This window comes from Mesocricetus auratus, unplaced genomic scaffold (assembly GCF_017639785.1).
Source record: "Mesocricetus auratus isolate SY011 unplaced genomic scaffold, BCM_Maur_2.0 Super-Scaffold_100026, whole genome shotgun sequence".
In the NCBI taxonomy this organism is placed as follows: domain Eukaryota; kingdom Metazoa; phylum Chordata; class Mammalia; order Rodentia; family Cricetidae; genus Mesocricetus; species Mesocricetus auratus.
The window spans coordinates 12,995,463-13,013,541 of record NW_024429207.1 but is presented as its reverse complement, the minus strand read 5'-3'; the positions used below and the strand labels follow the sequence as shown (position 1 = coordinate 13,013,541).

The window sequence follows — 18,079 nt, the reverse complement described above, 5'->3', positions numbered from 1 at the left end:
TTGGCCTCTTATGAGTCTACAGTAATGTCCATTAACTGTCACCAGTGCCTAACTTCTCTTCATGAGGGTATCTTGGTTCTGATATGGGAATTGCAATTCTTCTTAGTCTCATTGTTTTATTTGTTGGAGACTGGTGGAGTCATACTGAACCCAGCCAGGGTCTCAAACGTGCTAAGCAAGCACTGCACAGGGGAGCTACAACCTCAACTCCTTTATTCTATTCTGATTGAGAATATAAATTTGGTTTCTATGGGAGGCGATAAGGATAACAGGGAAGTTATGTTTTCATTCCAGTACATCATACAAAATGTCCAGAAAGAATTAAAACAAATAGAGTGACTCACTGGGATAGAATATTTCAATGACCCAAAGTCCCACATAAGCCTGGCTACCATTCTCTATGCACAGTGAGATGATATTGCATCTGTGTAGTGATACAGTAGTTGTTTCATGGAGATTGGCTAATTATATTGTTTTTGTAATTAAAATGTGTTTATTTGTGTTATATTTTATTTACAATACTATATTTATACTTACTTTATATTATAAACAACAAATAATTGTTATTTCAACAAATAGTAGTTGAAATGACAGTGGAACTTAATCTGGACTGAATTTCTGTACTTCAGTATTCTTACCACGATTCTGAGGTAATTGTATTTAATACGGTTGTGTGGTATAAATATAGAGTGTATATGGACGATCTCAGAAACATCTATCTTTTCCCATTCGTCAACAGCAGGATGTTCCTTGTAACTGCTATTAGGATCCCTTCCAGTGATTTTGGCAACCACTTTAAAATCTACTCTACACTAAATTTAGAATTGCCACCATAGAACAAAACATTGTCAGGCTGGATGGGAGGAGAAAGAGTGCAGGAAACGAATCATCGACTCTTGAGATAGGCTAGCGGTAAACTTACTCTTAGGTCACTAAATAATCTAACAGAAAAATTAGACTCTTCTCCCAGCAAAGAGCCATGGAGCCCAACTCTAGTTGTCAATGGATTCACAATGCAAAATGCAACTTGCTTGCTTGGCTGCCTCTGGCAACCCCCTTTGGTGGCGATCTGGGCACCTAGGTAGGTGTCCTCATGCCCAAACACCATTATTTCGCTGATCTGTTCTGGAAACTGGCCGCACTTCGGCTGCTCTCTGCCAGTTTACCCGCACCCACAAGTTGAAGTGAGAATTTTCCAGACAGGACACAGGGATGCGGGTCTGGGCGCTGAACGACTTAGTGGCATAAGTCCTTCCTGAGCCTGGGAGGTGAGGAGTGGGGTCACAGAGTCGCGGGCTGGCTCGCCCCCCCTCCCACGCGCGGCTCTGTGCAGCGTGGCCCCTTCGATCCGGGTCCGCGCCCTGGGAGTGGCTTGCGGCTAGGGAGGGTGACCCAAAGCCAGTGTTGCTTCTCATAGCAGTCCCGCGATCCAGGGCCAAGCGCTGGGGGCCTGAGGGCCAAGGTCAGCACCGGGTCGCCGCCTCAAGCACGCCTGCGGTGGCCCGCGGCGAGGGAGCGAGGGTGGCCAAGCGTCCGGGGGCGCCGCGGGGGTCCCAGCCCGGAGCCCCCCGCACCCGCCAGAGGGCACAGCCCGACGCGCGGTGGGAGGCGGCGAGGCGGGGACCGGGCGGGGACCAGGCGGGGGCGGAGCGGAGCTTCCCGCCTCCTCGTCGCCTTTCGTCCTCCCCCTCAGAGCCGCCGCCTCGGCCGGGCTGAGCAGCGGGAGTCCGCGGCGTCCGCTCGCTGCCGCGGGATGGGGAGCTAGCGCCACGGCGGCCGCAGTGGCCGCAGCGCAGCCAGCCGCCGCCCCCGGGCCCGTCCCGCCGGGTGCTCCGGGTGCCCCAAGCCCGGCCCCGAGCCAGGCCCGCGGGCGGCGGCGGCGGAGGAGCTGGGCAGGTATGTGCGGCTGGAAGATGGCGCCCTCGGGCCCGGGCGGCGTGCGGCGGCGGTGCCGGCGGGTGCTCTACTGGATCCCGGTGGTTTTCATCAGCCTGCTGCTGGGCTGGTCCTACTACGCCTACGCTGTCCAGCTGTGCATAGGTGAGTGGGTGGCCGGGTCCCGAGCCCCGCACACAGTCCCCCGCCGTCCCGGGACTGCTGCCCCGCTCCGCGATTGCTTCCACTTTGCGCATCTGTCATGCTCCCCGGCACCCTGGGCGCTGCCCACTGACACCACGTCTGCCATGTCCGACCCCCGTCCCCCCACTCCCCTCAACGCACAGCGGAGGTCAGCCTGCTCCTCAAAACCTCCTTTCACTCTGTCACTATCTTGGCCTCTCCTGGCAGCTTTCGGGTTACCAGGTCACCTCCACCCCAGGATGCACAGCCTGGAGCACCCCTGCTGCCTTTCGCTCACTGCTGCCACCCAGCCACACCCCCTCGCTGGGCAGGACAGGACCTGGGACCTCAGTGGTCTGTGCTCAGTCTGCAGCCTCGGTGGATGGCTGGGGCCAGGAAAGCTGCGCTGGAGGCCGGAGGGCTGGAAGCTGGGCCAAGAATCAGAGCTGCGCCAGACCCGCGCAGGGAAATGCTGGCCTTCGACTCCCAGGGTAGAGCCAGATTCGTTTCTTCCGGCCTCAGCTCTACTTTTAAAAAGATTGTGGCAGTGCTCACCTGCGGTGTAACTGCCTTTTTGGTTTGAGGGTTGATAAGTAGACACTTTGTGATTCAAAATATAAAAAGGAGGCAGAGGTGGTGAGCCACTGGAAAGTATTTTTCGAACACATATGAGAGATAGAGTATTGTAATTTAGATGCTGGGGTAATAGATTGTGGAGCGGGAACCCATCAGCTGAGCTTCTTACATCCAGAGAGCCAAGTGGCCCCTTTCCAAGAAAAGGCTTCTGAATTGGTGGGTGGGGCACTTCCAAAGCTGAAGTTTTTTTTTTTTTCTTTTTAGGTCGAGCGGGGAATATAGTTATGATGCCTAGTGTAAACTTTCTGCCTTCGGAGGTTCCGTGAAAACCTGATGCATGCTATCAGGAAGAAATATGTTCAAGCAGGGGGTGACTTTCTGCCAGTGGCTTGTCAATATTTGGTCTGATGTTCACCCACTGAATTTAAAATACGTTTGCCCGTTAAGTATGATCCTTGGATGGGACAAAAGGGATTAAATAGGGCCCTGTTGAACAGTTTCAAAGCTTCATGCCTGAAATGCAAAACCTGTCTGAAGCCATCTTATCTACAAGATAAGTGGTCCTACGAGAAACAGTGTCAAAATGACACACCAGAATAATGTTGATATAGTTTTCAAGATATCATCTAGTCTTTAATTTTCCTATCACTTTGTTGGCTGGATTCAGAAACAACCTTTTAAACCCAAATCGAGCGAATTTGTTTTGATTAAAAAAATAAAGACTGGGCTATCCTGACATCTTCATAACGATGCATATAAATACACTTAATCATGTATAATATGTGGGAAGAATGGTACAGAAATTACAGTCCCTGTATTAACAGTTAATCTGTAAACAGGTTGCTTATTGATACACAGTGTTTATGTTACATAGCTATTGAGAAACTTTGTTGCATTTTCCCCCTCACTTCTGAGAAGCAGTATCCTTTGTTGCAAAAGAGGAATGCCCTAGAAGGCCTTCACTATAAAATAGCCAGCTTATTCTTTATTATCACATTAAGCTAAGAAGCTTAGCCTGGCGTAATGGCTCATGTCCATCAAGGGGAAGCATTTGGAGGTACAGACAGTGTTTCTCCCATCACAGGTGCCAGATGCTCCACGGGAGGATACATTTTACAGCATAAGACAAGTGACGGTCCAGGAACTAAGTAGAAAACTGCTGTTATATCTGAACTATGTTGTTCTTGTTTGTGTGTGTGTGTAGTGTTTGCTTGTGTGTGCATGTATGTGTAGATTCACTCACCCACGCTGGTGGGTGTGCAAGCCAGTAGTCAATATTGGGTGTTCTCCTCAGGCAATCTTCAATTTCCCTTTAGAGACAAGGTCTCTCACCTTTTCCCCTATTCTGGCAGGGTAGCCATCCCCCAGGATCCATCTGCCTCCATCTCCCAGAGCTGGGATTGCAGGTGTGCACCCGTCCAGCTCTTACGTGGGTTTGAGGGAGTCTGAACTTGGGACCTGAAGCTGGTACAGCGAGCACTTTACCCACTGAGCCGTCTCCCTCAGCACCTTGGCCATCTTTTTATTCGTATTTTCATGATTGTAAGAAAAGGTATCTGTGAAATTTGAATCACCTTCTTCATAATCGACAATTTGACTTAGGACAATTTCCTAGGTGCCATGGCCTACTGACACAGTATCCTACTGCTCCTTGTCACTTTGCCCACCTGTGGTGACCTTAATGCTTGCCACAGTAAAAGCAATCAGGAAATGGACTACCATAAACAAATAAATGGTGTGGAAGTATACCTCCCCCAAGTGGTTAGAAGGTAGTTTTAAATATTTCAATGATCACAAAAAACACAAGGGACATGGGTGTTGTAAAAAGTCTAAATCCTAAAGGCAGGATGGCAAAATTCAAGATGAAGGTGAATTTTATATTGGAGACTATGGCAGCTGATCAGTGGTATTCTCCAAAAGCCTTGCCTTACCTAAACTTGGCTGGCTGAGAAGTTGAGGTTTACTGTACATTGCTTGTCTAGGCCCAGGGAAAAAATGGCAACCAATGTGACCGATGCATATAGCCAGCAATCACTGCTTCTCACAAAGAAAATGGGAGTGCCAGCTCCCACACCCACTCTCACATTAACCACATGTCTTTTTGCCCTGCCCTCTGGGGATCTTTTTTTCCTCTTGTAAGTTGTTATTTACAGTCATTTCCTCACATTTCTCCTCTGAATATTGGCAGGGTTGGGACCAGAGGATGGGGGTCAGGGACGGACTCCAGAGTGAAGTAGACAACAAACAGAATTAAGCAAGTGGGGTGATTTGCCCTGGTCCTCCTTCCACATCTGCTGCCAGCCAGTGATGACCCTGAATATAAATTACTCTATGCCCTTTGCTGAATGAACTGCAATTTAGGAGTAGCGCTTATCCTGGTATCCTTGGAAACTGATGGTAATGATTCTCATTACAGTTAGTTTCTATATTTAACAATGTGCATGTATGTGGCTCTCTAGGCACTTTCGCAGTGAGCATAATTTTTGCTTGGTGTTTGTATTTTACAAAAATAACTCATCCCTTTTGGAATGTGTGCATATCAGAAATACATGGGCTGTAGAGGTGATGTGTAAGAGTCGAGTATTTCAGGTAAAACTGCTTGCAATTCTGCCAATAAAAGGTCAAGTAGGGCTATTATACTGGTGATCCCCTAGAATATGTTTATATGGTTTGCTAATTAACAAAATTCTTTGGTCATATCCCCCTCCGTGCTTTCCGTTCTCTCATTTTCCCACCCTGCTCCCCCTTCAATCCAGTTTCCTCTTCCTCAAGCACTCATCCCCATCCCTGGTTTCTATTTTGTCTAGCCCATCTTAGAGCCATCTTGTTTTCTACACGGCCATATACATTCCGTGGGTTAAATGTATAAGGATGTGTGCTGAGAATGTAGAATTAGAGGAATGAGAGTGTCTGCAGCCTTAGATATGGTTTGAGGCTATGCTGGACCTGGTGTGTGTGTTTTACAGAGCCTCCTTGATAATTAGTATGGAAACATTGCTTGTTGGAGAAGGTAATTAAACTTTTTCCTCTCCAGTGCCAACATTTCAAGTGGATTTGCATGTTTTTATACCTTTTGTCTTGCTAGAATTCCGAATCTACGAAAAGCTCCAAAGATGATTAGAAGAGATGAACACACACCTTGAATAGGCTCTGCCATGGTTTCTCCTTAGGCAAGTGCTACTGTTACCAGTGGTCAGCATCTGAGTCTTTTCTGAGTTTCCGGCCTTTTCAAGGCATTGAAAGCCCATACAGATTGCAAAGGAGTGAGCAAATTTGTTTCTAAGTGGAGTGTTCTGCAAGAGAGTAGCAGACTGCATGAATGAAGATACTCAGGGGACCATGATGATTTCCTGAGCTCTTTTTTAATGAAGTATAATGGGAGGAGGCTCTGGTCACAAAGGGGTACAGTTTGGGTGGTTCTCTGTTTTGATTGGTTAATTAGGCTAAATAATCATTTTTTTCTGCTGCACATGGCCCTTCCTATCATGCATCTGGTTTAAGTTGTGTTTTTGCCCTCTTACCTATAGGCAGAAGATGGTAAGCAGGATATGTTTTCTAAAGAGAACATAGTCTTGGTTTATTGTTTTTGTGTTCCAAACCAGTTCAGGCTAATTGGTCCTTCAATCTTTTACTTGGTCCTAATGGGAGGATGATTGAATAGAGTCTGTCTAAATTGGATAATTCTTACGAGGAAGAAAAATTTAATCCATTTTGGGGTGCAGTATACATGCAGCTTGATGTTGCTTACAGCTTGCTAAGTCTTCCACTGACAAGCTTGAGTCTCACACTGGCCCCAAACAAGTAGGTTCCTAGGTTTCTATATTATTTCCTATGTTTTCCTGGGTATCCACCGGACAATTAGTGTTAGATCAGACACTCACAATTCTGAGTTTCCTTGTGGTTTTTACTTAAGTCATTTCAAGCAACCACAATAGTTCTCAAATCTCAGAGGTAGTGTAGGCCAACCCTGTTCTGATTGTAGAGGGAGCGTTGAATACTGCAGTCACTAAAAGTTCTATGTGCTTCCAGATGTTTCCTAGTGGAGGTGTCACCTGTGGATCTTACCGCTCTGGTCAGGTGTCCTAACCTCTCCTTTCCCACCAAACTCCTTAGCTCTTTACAGTTGCTCATCCAGTCTGGAACATTCATGTGGCTGTTTTGTGAGTTCAGGGAGTTCTGGAAGTCCGCCTTGGTGCAATGCTTTCAGAGTTGTAGAAGGCATTACAGAAGAAATACTCTGGCATCCACGTTGTCTCTGTGGTGCTTTCTCAGCTTGATATTGTAATGACAAAGTAGTCGTAGACAATGCATGAATGGGTAGATACATTCTGGTAAAACTTTATTGGAAAGTCCAGTTGGTAGGCCAAATGTGAATCTTGTGAAACGCCAGATGCCTGACCTTTAGACTGTGTTAGGAACTAGACCACTAGAATGTTCTGAGGCTGAGGGAGTGGCTCAGGTGGTGAAGTATTTGCTGTGCATGCATGAAGACATGGGTTTGATCACCCACACCCATGTAAAAAGCACAGTGGTAATCCCAATGCTGGGGAAATGGAAACAGGTAGTTTCCAGGAGGCCACTGGCCAGCCTGCCTAGCCTAATTTGTGAACTCTAGGCCTATGAGGTAGACCCTGCCTCAGAAACACAGTAAAGAGCTAATGAGGAATGACTTCTGAATTTGTTCTCTGGACTCCATACACTAGTACACACACACACACACACACACACACACACACACACACACACACACTTCAGAAATGATTGCAACCTATTATATTTCATAGTACGTAATGAAGATGCCTAAGAATTTGAAGACACCAAGTGTGGTAGTGTATACCTATAACCCAAGCCCGGGAGAGAGAGAGGCCGGAGGACTGAGGGTTCCATGCCAGCCTGGGTTGCCCAGTTAACTCTCTAAATAAATGAGTACATAAGTAAAACCAAACAAAAACAAGTTCTTTTTTTTTTTTTTTTTTAACGAGACAGGGTTTCTCTATATTGTTTTGGAGGCTGTCGGTCCAGCCTGGCCTCGAACTCACAGAGATCCGCCTGCCTCTGCCTCCCGAGTGCTGGGATTAAAGGCGTGTGCCACTACCACCTGGCCAAAAACAAGTTCTAGGCAGAGTAAAAAGGGGAAGAAAACTGCTTGCTCCATTAAGGCATCCCAGCACTCTTGGCTTTTCAATTGGCAGGATAATGTAGTTAATTTTTCTAGAATAACATAAGTGAAACAGTTGACATTCTTAGCATATAGAGATGATCTGTAAGTGTTAAAATGAGCTAATCTATCTGTGATTCTTATTTGACTTCCTGTTTTTTGATACAAGGATAGCCAACTCAAAATGCAAATAAATGTGAGAAGATGCTCTCGCCATCAGAGTTCAATGTAATTAAGCTGTGGAAAAGTTTGCTTCTGTACTCTTCTTGGGTAGTGGTCATCCATATCGTAACATTTCCACAAGTGTTTCCCATTGCCATTCCCATTGCCATTTCCCAAATCAAGATAATCCTCTCTGGGGAAGGTGTGTGTTTCTGTGTGTGTGTGTGTGTGTGTGTGTGTGTGTGTGTGTGTGTGTGTGTGTTTGAGAGCATGTGGCTTCATGAGCATGAGAAGGTTAGAATACAGTCAGTGTTCAATGCTGATGTAGGTTCAACCGCTGAACCCTGGTCATCTGCCAAGTATTTTCCTTCGCAGAGATGATTTGCAGGACTTAATGGAGATATCCCATAAAAGCCAAGATGTGGGCAAACATACTCAGATAGTATTGATTCTTGCTCAGCTTGAGCACAAGGAGAGGGTGCTGCCTTTTTCTTGCTAGCTTCACAGCCAGGTGTTAGGGTGACAGAAATGGCACTCTGCACTGCCAGGAAGTTGTGAATTGATCATTGAACCCTCATGAAAGGATAATCAATAAAGAAGATGAAAACACAAATGGACAGAGCATCAGTCATAATGTCTTCACACTAGGATGCTGACTACATCTGCATATTTCACAGTCAAGATTATGACCAGATATTTTTGCTCCTGCTGTGAACCAGGTGGCGGTTCTAGCTTCCTTGTTGCTTACCGGAGGCATGGACCACATTTGCTCCACCCTCATTTAGTCTGTGCAACTGAGCAGGGAATTCCATGAATGCCATTCATTGAACCTATGGAAAGATTGAAGAATATATCTTAGAAAATTCACAGAAGCCAAGAGAAGGTGGTTGAAGCAGAGTTAACAATGTGCCAGAGGAGTGGCCTTCTGAAGGAGTCACTGCCTTGGTGGCCAGCTGTAACACAACGGAGATGCCACTGTGCCCAGTACACATTTACAGTAAACGTGGCCCTAACATTAAAGGCCTCCGCAGAAACACCAACAAGCTGAGCTGAGATTTTTGTCCCATGGTGGGGAGGGAGCTAAGTGGCCCAGGAAACACCATTTGATTTTTTTGTTGTTGCTGTTGTTTTGGCTTGGATTTTGAAACAGGGTTTCTCTGTGTAACAGTCCTGGCTGTCCTGGAACTCACTTTGTAGATCAGGCTGGCATCAAACTCATGGAGATCCACCTGCCTCTGCCTACCTCCCAAGTGCTGGGATTAAAAGCGTGAACCACCACCACCCAATGGGCATTTGATCTTTTTTTAACTTTTGTGCTGAAAAATGGCACTACTAAGACACAAACAAATTTAAAAAGTAGACAAAATTACTCAGAGATAAATTTGTATGGTATGTGTTAGGATGAGTTCTCAAGGAAATGTTTGTTATTGGTTTTGTTTGTTTGACTTTTTTTATCTTATAGAAATCTTGCGATTTTCCTTCTCAGAAGGATAAAATGTGGGCTGGGATGTGCTTAGTGGAAAGCATTTCCCTAACTTGTACAAAGTTGCCCTAAGTTCAGTCTCCAACACCAAACCCAAGCCCCCCCCCCCACGCACTGGCACAGAGACAGAAACACACATACACCAAGAGCGTTAAGTTATATTTCATAATTTATTCTGCTCAGTCCATGTGTTTTGACAGTTGTATCCCTTCTCCCAACTCTCTTTTCCTTAGAAAGTGGAGATCTCAGGTGTCTGCTGAGATGGCAGCACTCAGTCCGTAATGACTAGAGACAGCTGTCTTCTCTAGCTGGAAAATGATAAGCTAGAGTGTGACATAGATTTCTCATGCTGTCTGCTTGGGAAGCGATATTCCAAAGGAAGTTAGAGAGACTTTTTATGTATGAGATCCCACTATTACTATTTAAAAATAGTAAAGACAGTTTATCACAAACACATACTATCATTGACTGGGGTTTTTGAGATTCTATTTAGGTAGGTAGTTGCCTTTGTCTTGATTACTCTGTCTTTCTTCCCTATCTCCCTCCCTCCCTCCCTTCCTCCATCCATCCCTGCCTCCCTCTCTCCCTCTCTCTCTTCCTCCCTCCCTCCCTGCCTGCCTCCTTTTCTCCCTCCCTCCCTCAGTCCTTCCAGACTCCCCCTATGAAAGTCAGCCTGGCCTAAATGAATGTTTCTGCTTTCTCAGCCTCCTGAATCCTGGGATTAAAGGTGTGTGCTATCACAACCCACTGCTTTAATTTCTTAAGGGCCATATAATAAGAGCAAACCAGCTGTGATTCTTGACAGTTCCCCTTTCAAAATTACAAGCACGTTTTTGACACAGTTATGTGCCCTTCCTTAATTTGACTTTTCATCCAACTGTAACACTTAAATTGAATTTAAAATACCAGTGCTTAGAAGTGCTACGAAATCTGTTTAATTTTAACTCATTACTTGAAGCTTTCACACACATAGACACTATATCTCAGTCCCATACATCCCTGCCCTGTCTCCCACTTGAGCCCCCACTCAGGAGTCTTCTCATCACATCTCTCCCTTCCAGCATCCTGTCCTCAAACCCATGTTTGTCCGAGAGACACTTGAGCAAGAATCGATGCTGGCTGCATTGGTCATCTTGTCACTTCTCTGCACACTTGAAGGTAGTTCATTCTAGATGCTCTGTTGATTACGTCTAAGAATGCAAATGAGGTGTCCAGAGATGTGGCTGGGCTGTGTTCCTTGCTGACACTTCTTCCTGATGTCCTCAGATTTCTTTCCATGTGGACTGTACAATTAATGACTTGTTAATGACCGACTTGGCTTTCTTCACTAGTGTCACCAAGAGAAGCAAGATGCCCTCAGGAAGTCTGTCAATAAAAGAACCCTAATCCCAGCAAAAACACATTGCTATAAGCCATTTAAAACAAAATGGGGAAAGCATGAAACGGCTGTGAATTGGTTTTAAGTCTCCAGGATCATCTTGTAATAGATAGAAAATCTGGATGAAGACTTCATGTAGGTCCAAGAACCTTATATCTTTTGTGATTCAGTGAAACTTAGAAAGTGAAAATGTTCTCTGTTTTGTTCTCCTGCATGCAGCTAAAATTACATTTTTTGTTTCTTGTACATTTTGTAAAAAAGAAAAAAAGTGGGGTTTCATTGCATTTGCTGTGTGTTTGGGGAATGAAGTGACTTAAAACTCAGACTAGGGACTAGGAGCCTGTCTTTTCGGCAGACCATGTGCTTATTATGTCTGAGACCTGGCGTTCCCCTATATTAAAACAAATGAAAAAATCTGGACCAATTACGTCCCCAATCCTCAGGATTATGTCCTCCATCCCTTCTGGGACCCGGGGTTATCTCAGTCTCCAGGAGGGGGTAGCTTCATCTGCAGAGTGACTTTCAGCGTGTTTGCAGAGATGGCATTCCAATGCTGTCTGTAAAGGATATGTAATTCCCATCAGTAGTACCTGAATGGAGAGGCAGCCTGCTGAAAAACAGTTGGCTGAGCTGTAATGAGAGAGGCCTGATATCAGCTATAGAGGAGGAAAAAGGAAAAGAACAATTTCACTTATGACTCTCCAACTGATAGTCACAAGCCTGCTCTGAATTGCAGGGCTAATGTGTGATCCGGTTTGTTACTAAGTGGCAACCCCATGTGACATGCATTAGGAAGAAAGCCTGTCAGGGATTTATGTGCTTAACCCTGGCTGCTAATTATCCAGGGCTTCTCCAGGGAGGCCAGGGAGCAGGGAAAGATGAAGGGCAGAGACCAGTGTGACTTAATCAAGGCTTTCATCATAACGTCTTTTTCATGAAATACAATTAGTTTCAGAAATAGGTATGTCTTATAAACTGAGATACGCAGAACTGGTGGCTACATGCTAGTCAGAGCAGGGGGAATGGTATCGATCCACTACAGGTTCTCAGAAACTTCCCCTTTCATAAGCAACTTCAAAATCCAAGGATCAAATGCATTTCAAGCATCCATACATTTTGAACCGGCTTAATCTGTCCATTGAGAAACATCTATTGATTGGTCTTTGTCTGACTTAGAGTCTATTACTAGCATATAACACAATGACCAAAAGCAGCTTGGAGAAGAAAGGGTTTACTCCGATGTATACTTCCAGGTAACTGTCCGTCACTGAGGGAAGTGGAGGGAGGAAGCTGGAGGCAGGAAATGAAGCAGAGGGCATGGAGGAGTGCTGCTTATTGGCTTACTCCTCATGACTTTCTCCGTCTATTTTCTTAGACAACTCAGGACCACCTGTAAAGGAATGGGGCCACCCACAGTGATCGGGGCCATCACTCATCAATCATTAATCAGGTCATACCCCCACAGACTTGCATATAGGACATTCTAATGAAGGTGTTTTTCTCAACTAAGCTTTCTCTTCCCACATATGTCAAGGCTTGTGTTAAACTGACAAGAACCAAGCAGCATAGTCTTGGAGCTCAGGCTTGCACTGGGGAAAAGACAACAAATAAATGATTGTGGAATCTGCTAGAGGATCACAGTGTCATCACAAAAACGAAACAGGGTGCTGGGAACATGAGCATATTTGCCTATAATCCCAGCATTCTTGGTTACGGTCTGGAAGGTTGGAAATTCAAGGTCAGGCTGGGAAATTTGGCAAGAGCCTACTCAAAACAACACCACCCTCCACAGCCCTTCTCCAAAAAACAAAACAAAACAAAACAAAACAAAAGATGATTGAGAACTCCAGGAGAAAGTCTCAATCTCAGATGAGCCAGAGCGCAAGACAGGGACTAGAGCCAAAAGATTTGCAGAGGAAAGATGTACAGTGTTCCAAAGCAGTGTTCTGGAAATGAGAGACAGAAGAACTTCCTGACAGTGACCATGTCTGGTGCGTGCATAGGAGCAGTCCTTTTTCCTGCAAAAAAAAAAAAAAAGCTAACACACAGTAATGTTCAGTCTATTTGCTTTCTGGAATGAATGAATACATGGTGGGTACCCATTGGGTTTGTTTAATTGAGCCTAGTAAGAACAGTAGACATTTAAAACAAAAAGCATAGAGTCTCTCATGAGAAGATTAGCTTTTTACTATTTGACTATTCGTGGTCACAAATAAGCTTACATTAGTATTTATTTACACATGCTTGTATCCTTATATTTTTAGGGTTGCAAATAGATAATCTTTTCCTTTTGGACTTCGAATGTAATTGTGTGTAATGAAGAATTAGATGAATTAGTTGTAGACATTATTTGAGAATTGAAAGGACAAGAGAGTATAATAATAACTATGTCTAACAATAACTGCAATTCAGACTGGGTAAATAATTTGAAACAATATACAATCTCTAAAAAAATAAACTAAAATGTACTTGCAGGAAGCACTCTGACTGAGTCAGCACTGTCCAGACACCCCCACACTCATCTTTGTAGTTCTCAGATAAGTAAATCTCCCCATAAAAGTGCTGGAATTGTTACTCAATTTAGCTTTTGAAGATGACTTTCCAAAATATGTTTCAATTCCTTCCTTTCTTTGCCCCAACCCTTCTGAAGAATGTGCTGAACATAATTTATTTCCTATTGACTGGGGAAGGTCACATGGGGGTGGGGTTTACTGCTTTGCCTGAGCATTCTTTTGATTCTCAGGCACTGAGAACCCTGAGCAGACTCATGAATGAGCCTCTTCATCAGTGGAGATGCCTGGCTGTGTTTCTCTGCTTATCACTCTGGGTTACTTGCCAGGGTAAGAGAGAAAACGTCAGCCAACATTAAATATTAACTTACTTGTGGTTGTGAATAGACTCTGGAGTAGGCGGATTTTGTTTTTACTGTGGTTAAGTATAACTAACATAAAAATCCACTGTACCAACCATTTCTAAGTGGTACTAAGTACATTGGAATTGCTCTACCATAACCATCATTCATCTCTAGAACAAACTCCCAAGTTGAATTTCTGTACCTAGTAACCAATGATAACCCCACCCTTCACGATCATCATTAAACTTTCTGACTCCGAGTCTGAGCATTCTAGGGACCTCTTCTGAGGGGAAACATGTGCTATTTGACTCCCTGCTCCTAGTTTACTTCACTAGTGTCATGTCTTCAAAGCTTGTCCATATTGCAGCTTGTGGCAGAATGTCATTTTTACAGACTGGGTACTGTGCCCTTGTATGTGCATATCCCGTTCTGTTTGTCAATAGGCGTTCGAGTTGTTTCTGCCTATTTTAGCTATTATGAGTAATGCTGCCATGCACAGTGTGTGCAAACACTTCTGTTTGCACCCTTGGTTTAAGTTCTTTTGGGATACCTACAAATGGAATTCCTGAATAATGTGGTCATTCGCTGCTACTTTTTTGAGGATGACTGTACAGGTTTTCCAAAGAAGGTAACTTTAGTGGAGAATTATTGCAGAGGTGCTTATAGTAGGTGTCCCAGTATGAAAGTTTCTAGGGGTATCCATGAAATGTGTTAGCATTTTCCTCTCTTGCCATTTCATGGTTTAGCAACAAGTTCTTGTGTAGAGAGTCGTGGGTAGTCCCACCTCACCCACAGGGAAGCCTTCATTACTGGGTTTTGTGCCCTCATGAGAATGCTGGCCACCAGGCTGGAGGCAGAAAGCTTAATCGCTGCTGGCTTACCACAGCAGTGGATAAGCATGAGTGGGTGGGGAAAAGTGTGGCAATCAGAGCACTTTGAATTCATACTGTGGGCATTGATTATGACCTAGATCCTGGTCCACAACCCAAGGACTGAACAGGGTTCATGAATGAATGACAGACTTTCTGCCATGCTTGCTGGCTGAAGATCAGGGAAATGACTCTAGAAACCCAAAGTGAAGATCTAGCCCAACAGGAAAAGTGAGATGAGCAAAGGAAGAAATTCAGTTCACATATTGATGTCTGCCTTCTTTAAAGTGATTTTTATAACTTCCCATTTATATTGAGGAATCTATCTGGTATGTAAGCTGGTAGGAATCTATCCAGTGTGTAATCTAGTGGCTTTGTGTAATAGTGCTCTGTTCTGCTGTAGTAATCCCAGTCCTCCACATCTGTGAGCTCCCTTGATGATGCAAAACCTGCCCTGGCTCCAAGTGAATGTTCATTGTTTACAGCAGTAACTGCCAGGTAGGCTGTGCTAATGCTGGAGGGAAATGCTTTGTAGGGTAAGGGTACTATCTCCTAAAATTAACAAGGGACAGACCTCGTGTAGTGCAATCTAGAACCAATGAAAGACCATGTAATGTAATGCAGGCTGCCCCCATCCCCAAAGAAGAGATAAGTAAGGACTTTGGGATCACATGACAGGGAGGTTTGCAAAGGCACTCTCTATTCCTAGTGATCCAGAACTGAAGAGAGAGCCAGGGCACAACCTGATTCCATGGAAGTTTAGCAGAGGCTGTGAGCTGGTGCTATACCTGTAGCAGTTATCACTTTATCTCTTCAAGTGCAGCCTTGTAAACTCTGTTCCAGTGAGTACCGTGGGCACAGTAGCTAGCATTATAGCCTTGTGTAGTTCCTTTCTCTGGAGAGCTGTGAAGCGCTGCCTAGTGTCAAATAGGTTTTATGACCCTAGAAATAGTGATGTAATTTTAAAAGAGGTTGTGTGCCTTCTTTGGTCGTTTAATAAATACTCTGTGTGGTGGAGATAGTTTTAGGAAGTTGTGTGTTTCTTTAGAGCAGCATTGTTTGTTTCTCTTAATGTATAAAATAGCTAATATTTGGTAGTGAGAAGGAAAAAATAATATGTTTTGTCCTCTGTGATAATTGTCTCCATACCAGATAATGACATTACGAAAAATTTAGGACAAAAGTTGTCCCCATCTGTTCACATATGTTTCAAAAGTGATAAAATAACTAAAATACAAGTAGCTGACAATATGCAATTGTGGCGGTTTGAATAAGAATGGACCCCATAGACTCATATGTTTGACTACTTGGTGCCCAGTTGGTGGAATTGTTTAAGGAGGATTGGGAGGGGTGACCTTATTGGAGAAAATGCATCACCGGGGCTTTGGGGTTTCAAAAGCCCAATGCCATTCCCAGTTGGTCTCTCCGCCTTGGATATGTGTATCCAGATCTAAGCTCTCAGCTGCTGCTCAGTCCCATGCCTGGAGGCCTGCTGCCGCACTCCCCACCTTGTTGGTCATGGACTCACCCTCTGAAACTGTAAACCCCTGTATACTCCTCCTTCTATAAGTTGCCTTGGCCATGGTATTTTATAACAGCAACAGAAAAGTAACTAAGACCATATGTACATGTAAGCGTGGGTAAGAAGATGGTGAGAAGCTACCCTGGGCAGTGAGAGTAGCATGGTCCTTCCAGTTGTATAATGTAGATTCTAATGAAGGAAATATCTTAGGCTATAGATTCTTCATGACCTTCCCTTTGACAGTCGACAGCTTATTACATAGGAACCAGCTAGAATTGGTGAGAGTGCAGAACCCAACACAGCCCATGGTTCAAAGAAATTTCTCATGGCCTCTCTGGTTTTTCCTTCAGGAAAAAACATTTGAAATTGAGAAGGAAGAAGGTAGGGACTGAAAAGGTTCCATGCTCACTTGAACTTGAAGTTGAGTTGTAGCCATGCATAGAAAATAGAGGGCCCTACCAGTATATGCAGGACAAACAAATTGCACCCATACTGAAGTATGCACAGTTTGCTGACATGGGGATATTTTTGTATATTTTGCATTATTTAGTCATCGTGTTGTGTGTGCACACATGTATATGCATGTGTCATAGTGTGTGGATGGAGCTCAGAAGACAGCTTTTGAAAGTGTCCTTCTATGATATGGGTCCAAGGGATCAAACTCAAGTCCTCAGCCCCTAGGGCAAGGGTTTTTATGCACTGAGCCATTCTGCTGGTCCCCAATCTTGTCTGTTCAGAGATACAGATTATTGGACTCCATTGAGTAAAATGAGAATACTAGTATCAAAGGACTAGGCAAGAGATCAGATTTCCCCATTAATCTACACTGCTCAATAGCCAGTACTTGGAAATCACTTTTTCCTTGCTAATATAAAAGTGTCAGTGAGTCATAATAGAGAATTGGAAAGACATAACTATTCTTAATGATTTGAGTACAGTCAGGAAATGTGTTTCTAGTGTTAATTTAGGTCTTAATACCATCTGTAGACTAGAGCTGCGTAAATATTTAGAGCATTCAAATGACTGCCATCACATTGCTGAAGCATGCATGCAATGGCATGGGTGAACCAGCCACAACAGGACTAACACTTATTCCACTCATTCTAGGGATACAAAATAGTTAGAGAGCGAAATGGTGAGTAGGATGGCTAGTGAATTCTAGAACCTGGAAGAAGAGGGGGATAACGGACTGCGTTCAGCAGGCGTATAGCTCGTCAGGCATGCTGGATTACTGGGCTCTGGGAGTCTGTTGCCTATTACTGTGCTTACCCTTAACACTCCTATGCTGTGCCCTTAAGATGTCTAGAGGAGGCAGATCTCAAGCTGAGTCACTGCTGGGAGAAAAAAAAAGAAATGGAGGTTTTCCTCCCATTGGGACAGGAAAGAAACAGTTCTAGGTTTTGATATTTCTCAAATGTAAGAAATGGGAATTCTAAGGGTGGCTTTACTAGCAGCCATGCAAGGATGAACCCTCAAAGTGTCCCAGGTTGTATTCCTCTTCGTCTGCATCGGTGAGGCTCAAGTTAGGATGCTCCTGGTTTTCTGTCAACGTTCACCAACCCAACCTTGTCTTAACAGCATAGCTCTTACTCAGTTTTGAAGTGAGAAACTTTGGAAAGTGTAATCTCAAGCTTTGCCCTTAGATATGGCTGGAGTATTTTAACAGTGGCCAAAGTTCATAATGTCTGTTCCTAGGTACTTTAAGTAGGCTATGAGGGGAGGGGTGGTAGAGGATTTTTTACACTTTTTAGACTTTCCCTTGCCTCCTTCAGAAGTAGCCAAAGCGGGATGGGTGTCTGGTGTTGGCAGACTGACTAGCTGAACACAGGTCATTGAGAGCAATCAAAGAAGGGGTCTACCCAGGACTGGGGTTAGAGGCACAGGTCCTAGGAGCCACATGGCATCCTCGAGAGACTTCTCAGGTCAGGTGGGCCAGTGGTTAGATCTCAATTCCATATCTTTTTTTTCCAATACCATATCTTATAATTTGAATGACATTTAAAGTTATCCATTTTAAAA

At 44.3% G+C, this 18,079-nt stretch overlaps 1 protein-coding gene across 1 annotated transcript in view; it reads left to right on the top strand.

Annotated features, from left to right (window-relative positions):
* Positions 1-1,822: 1,822 nt before the first annotated feature.
* Positions 1,823-18,079, top strand: part of Zdhhc2 (zinc finger DHHC-type palmitoyltransferase 2) — a 56,307-nt gene continuing 40,050 nt past the window's right edge. Inside the window, exon 1 of the mRNA XM_013110862.3 lies at positions 1,823-2,040. Coding sequence (XP_012966316.1) covers positions 1,899-2,040 — 142 coding nt within the window. The 5' untranslated portion in view covers positions 1,823-1,898. The remainder of the gene's footprint in view (positions 2,041-18,079) is intronic.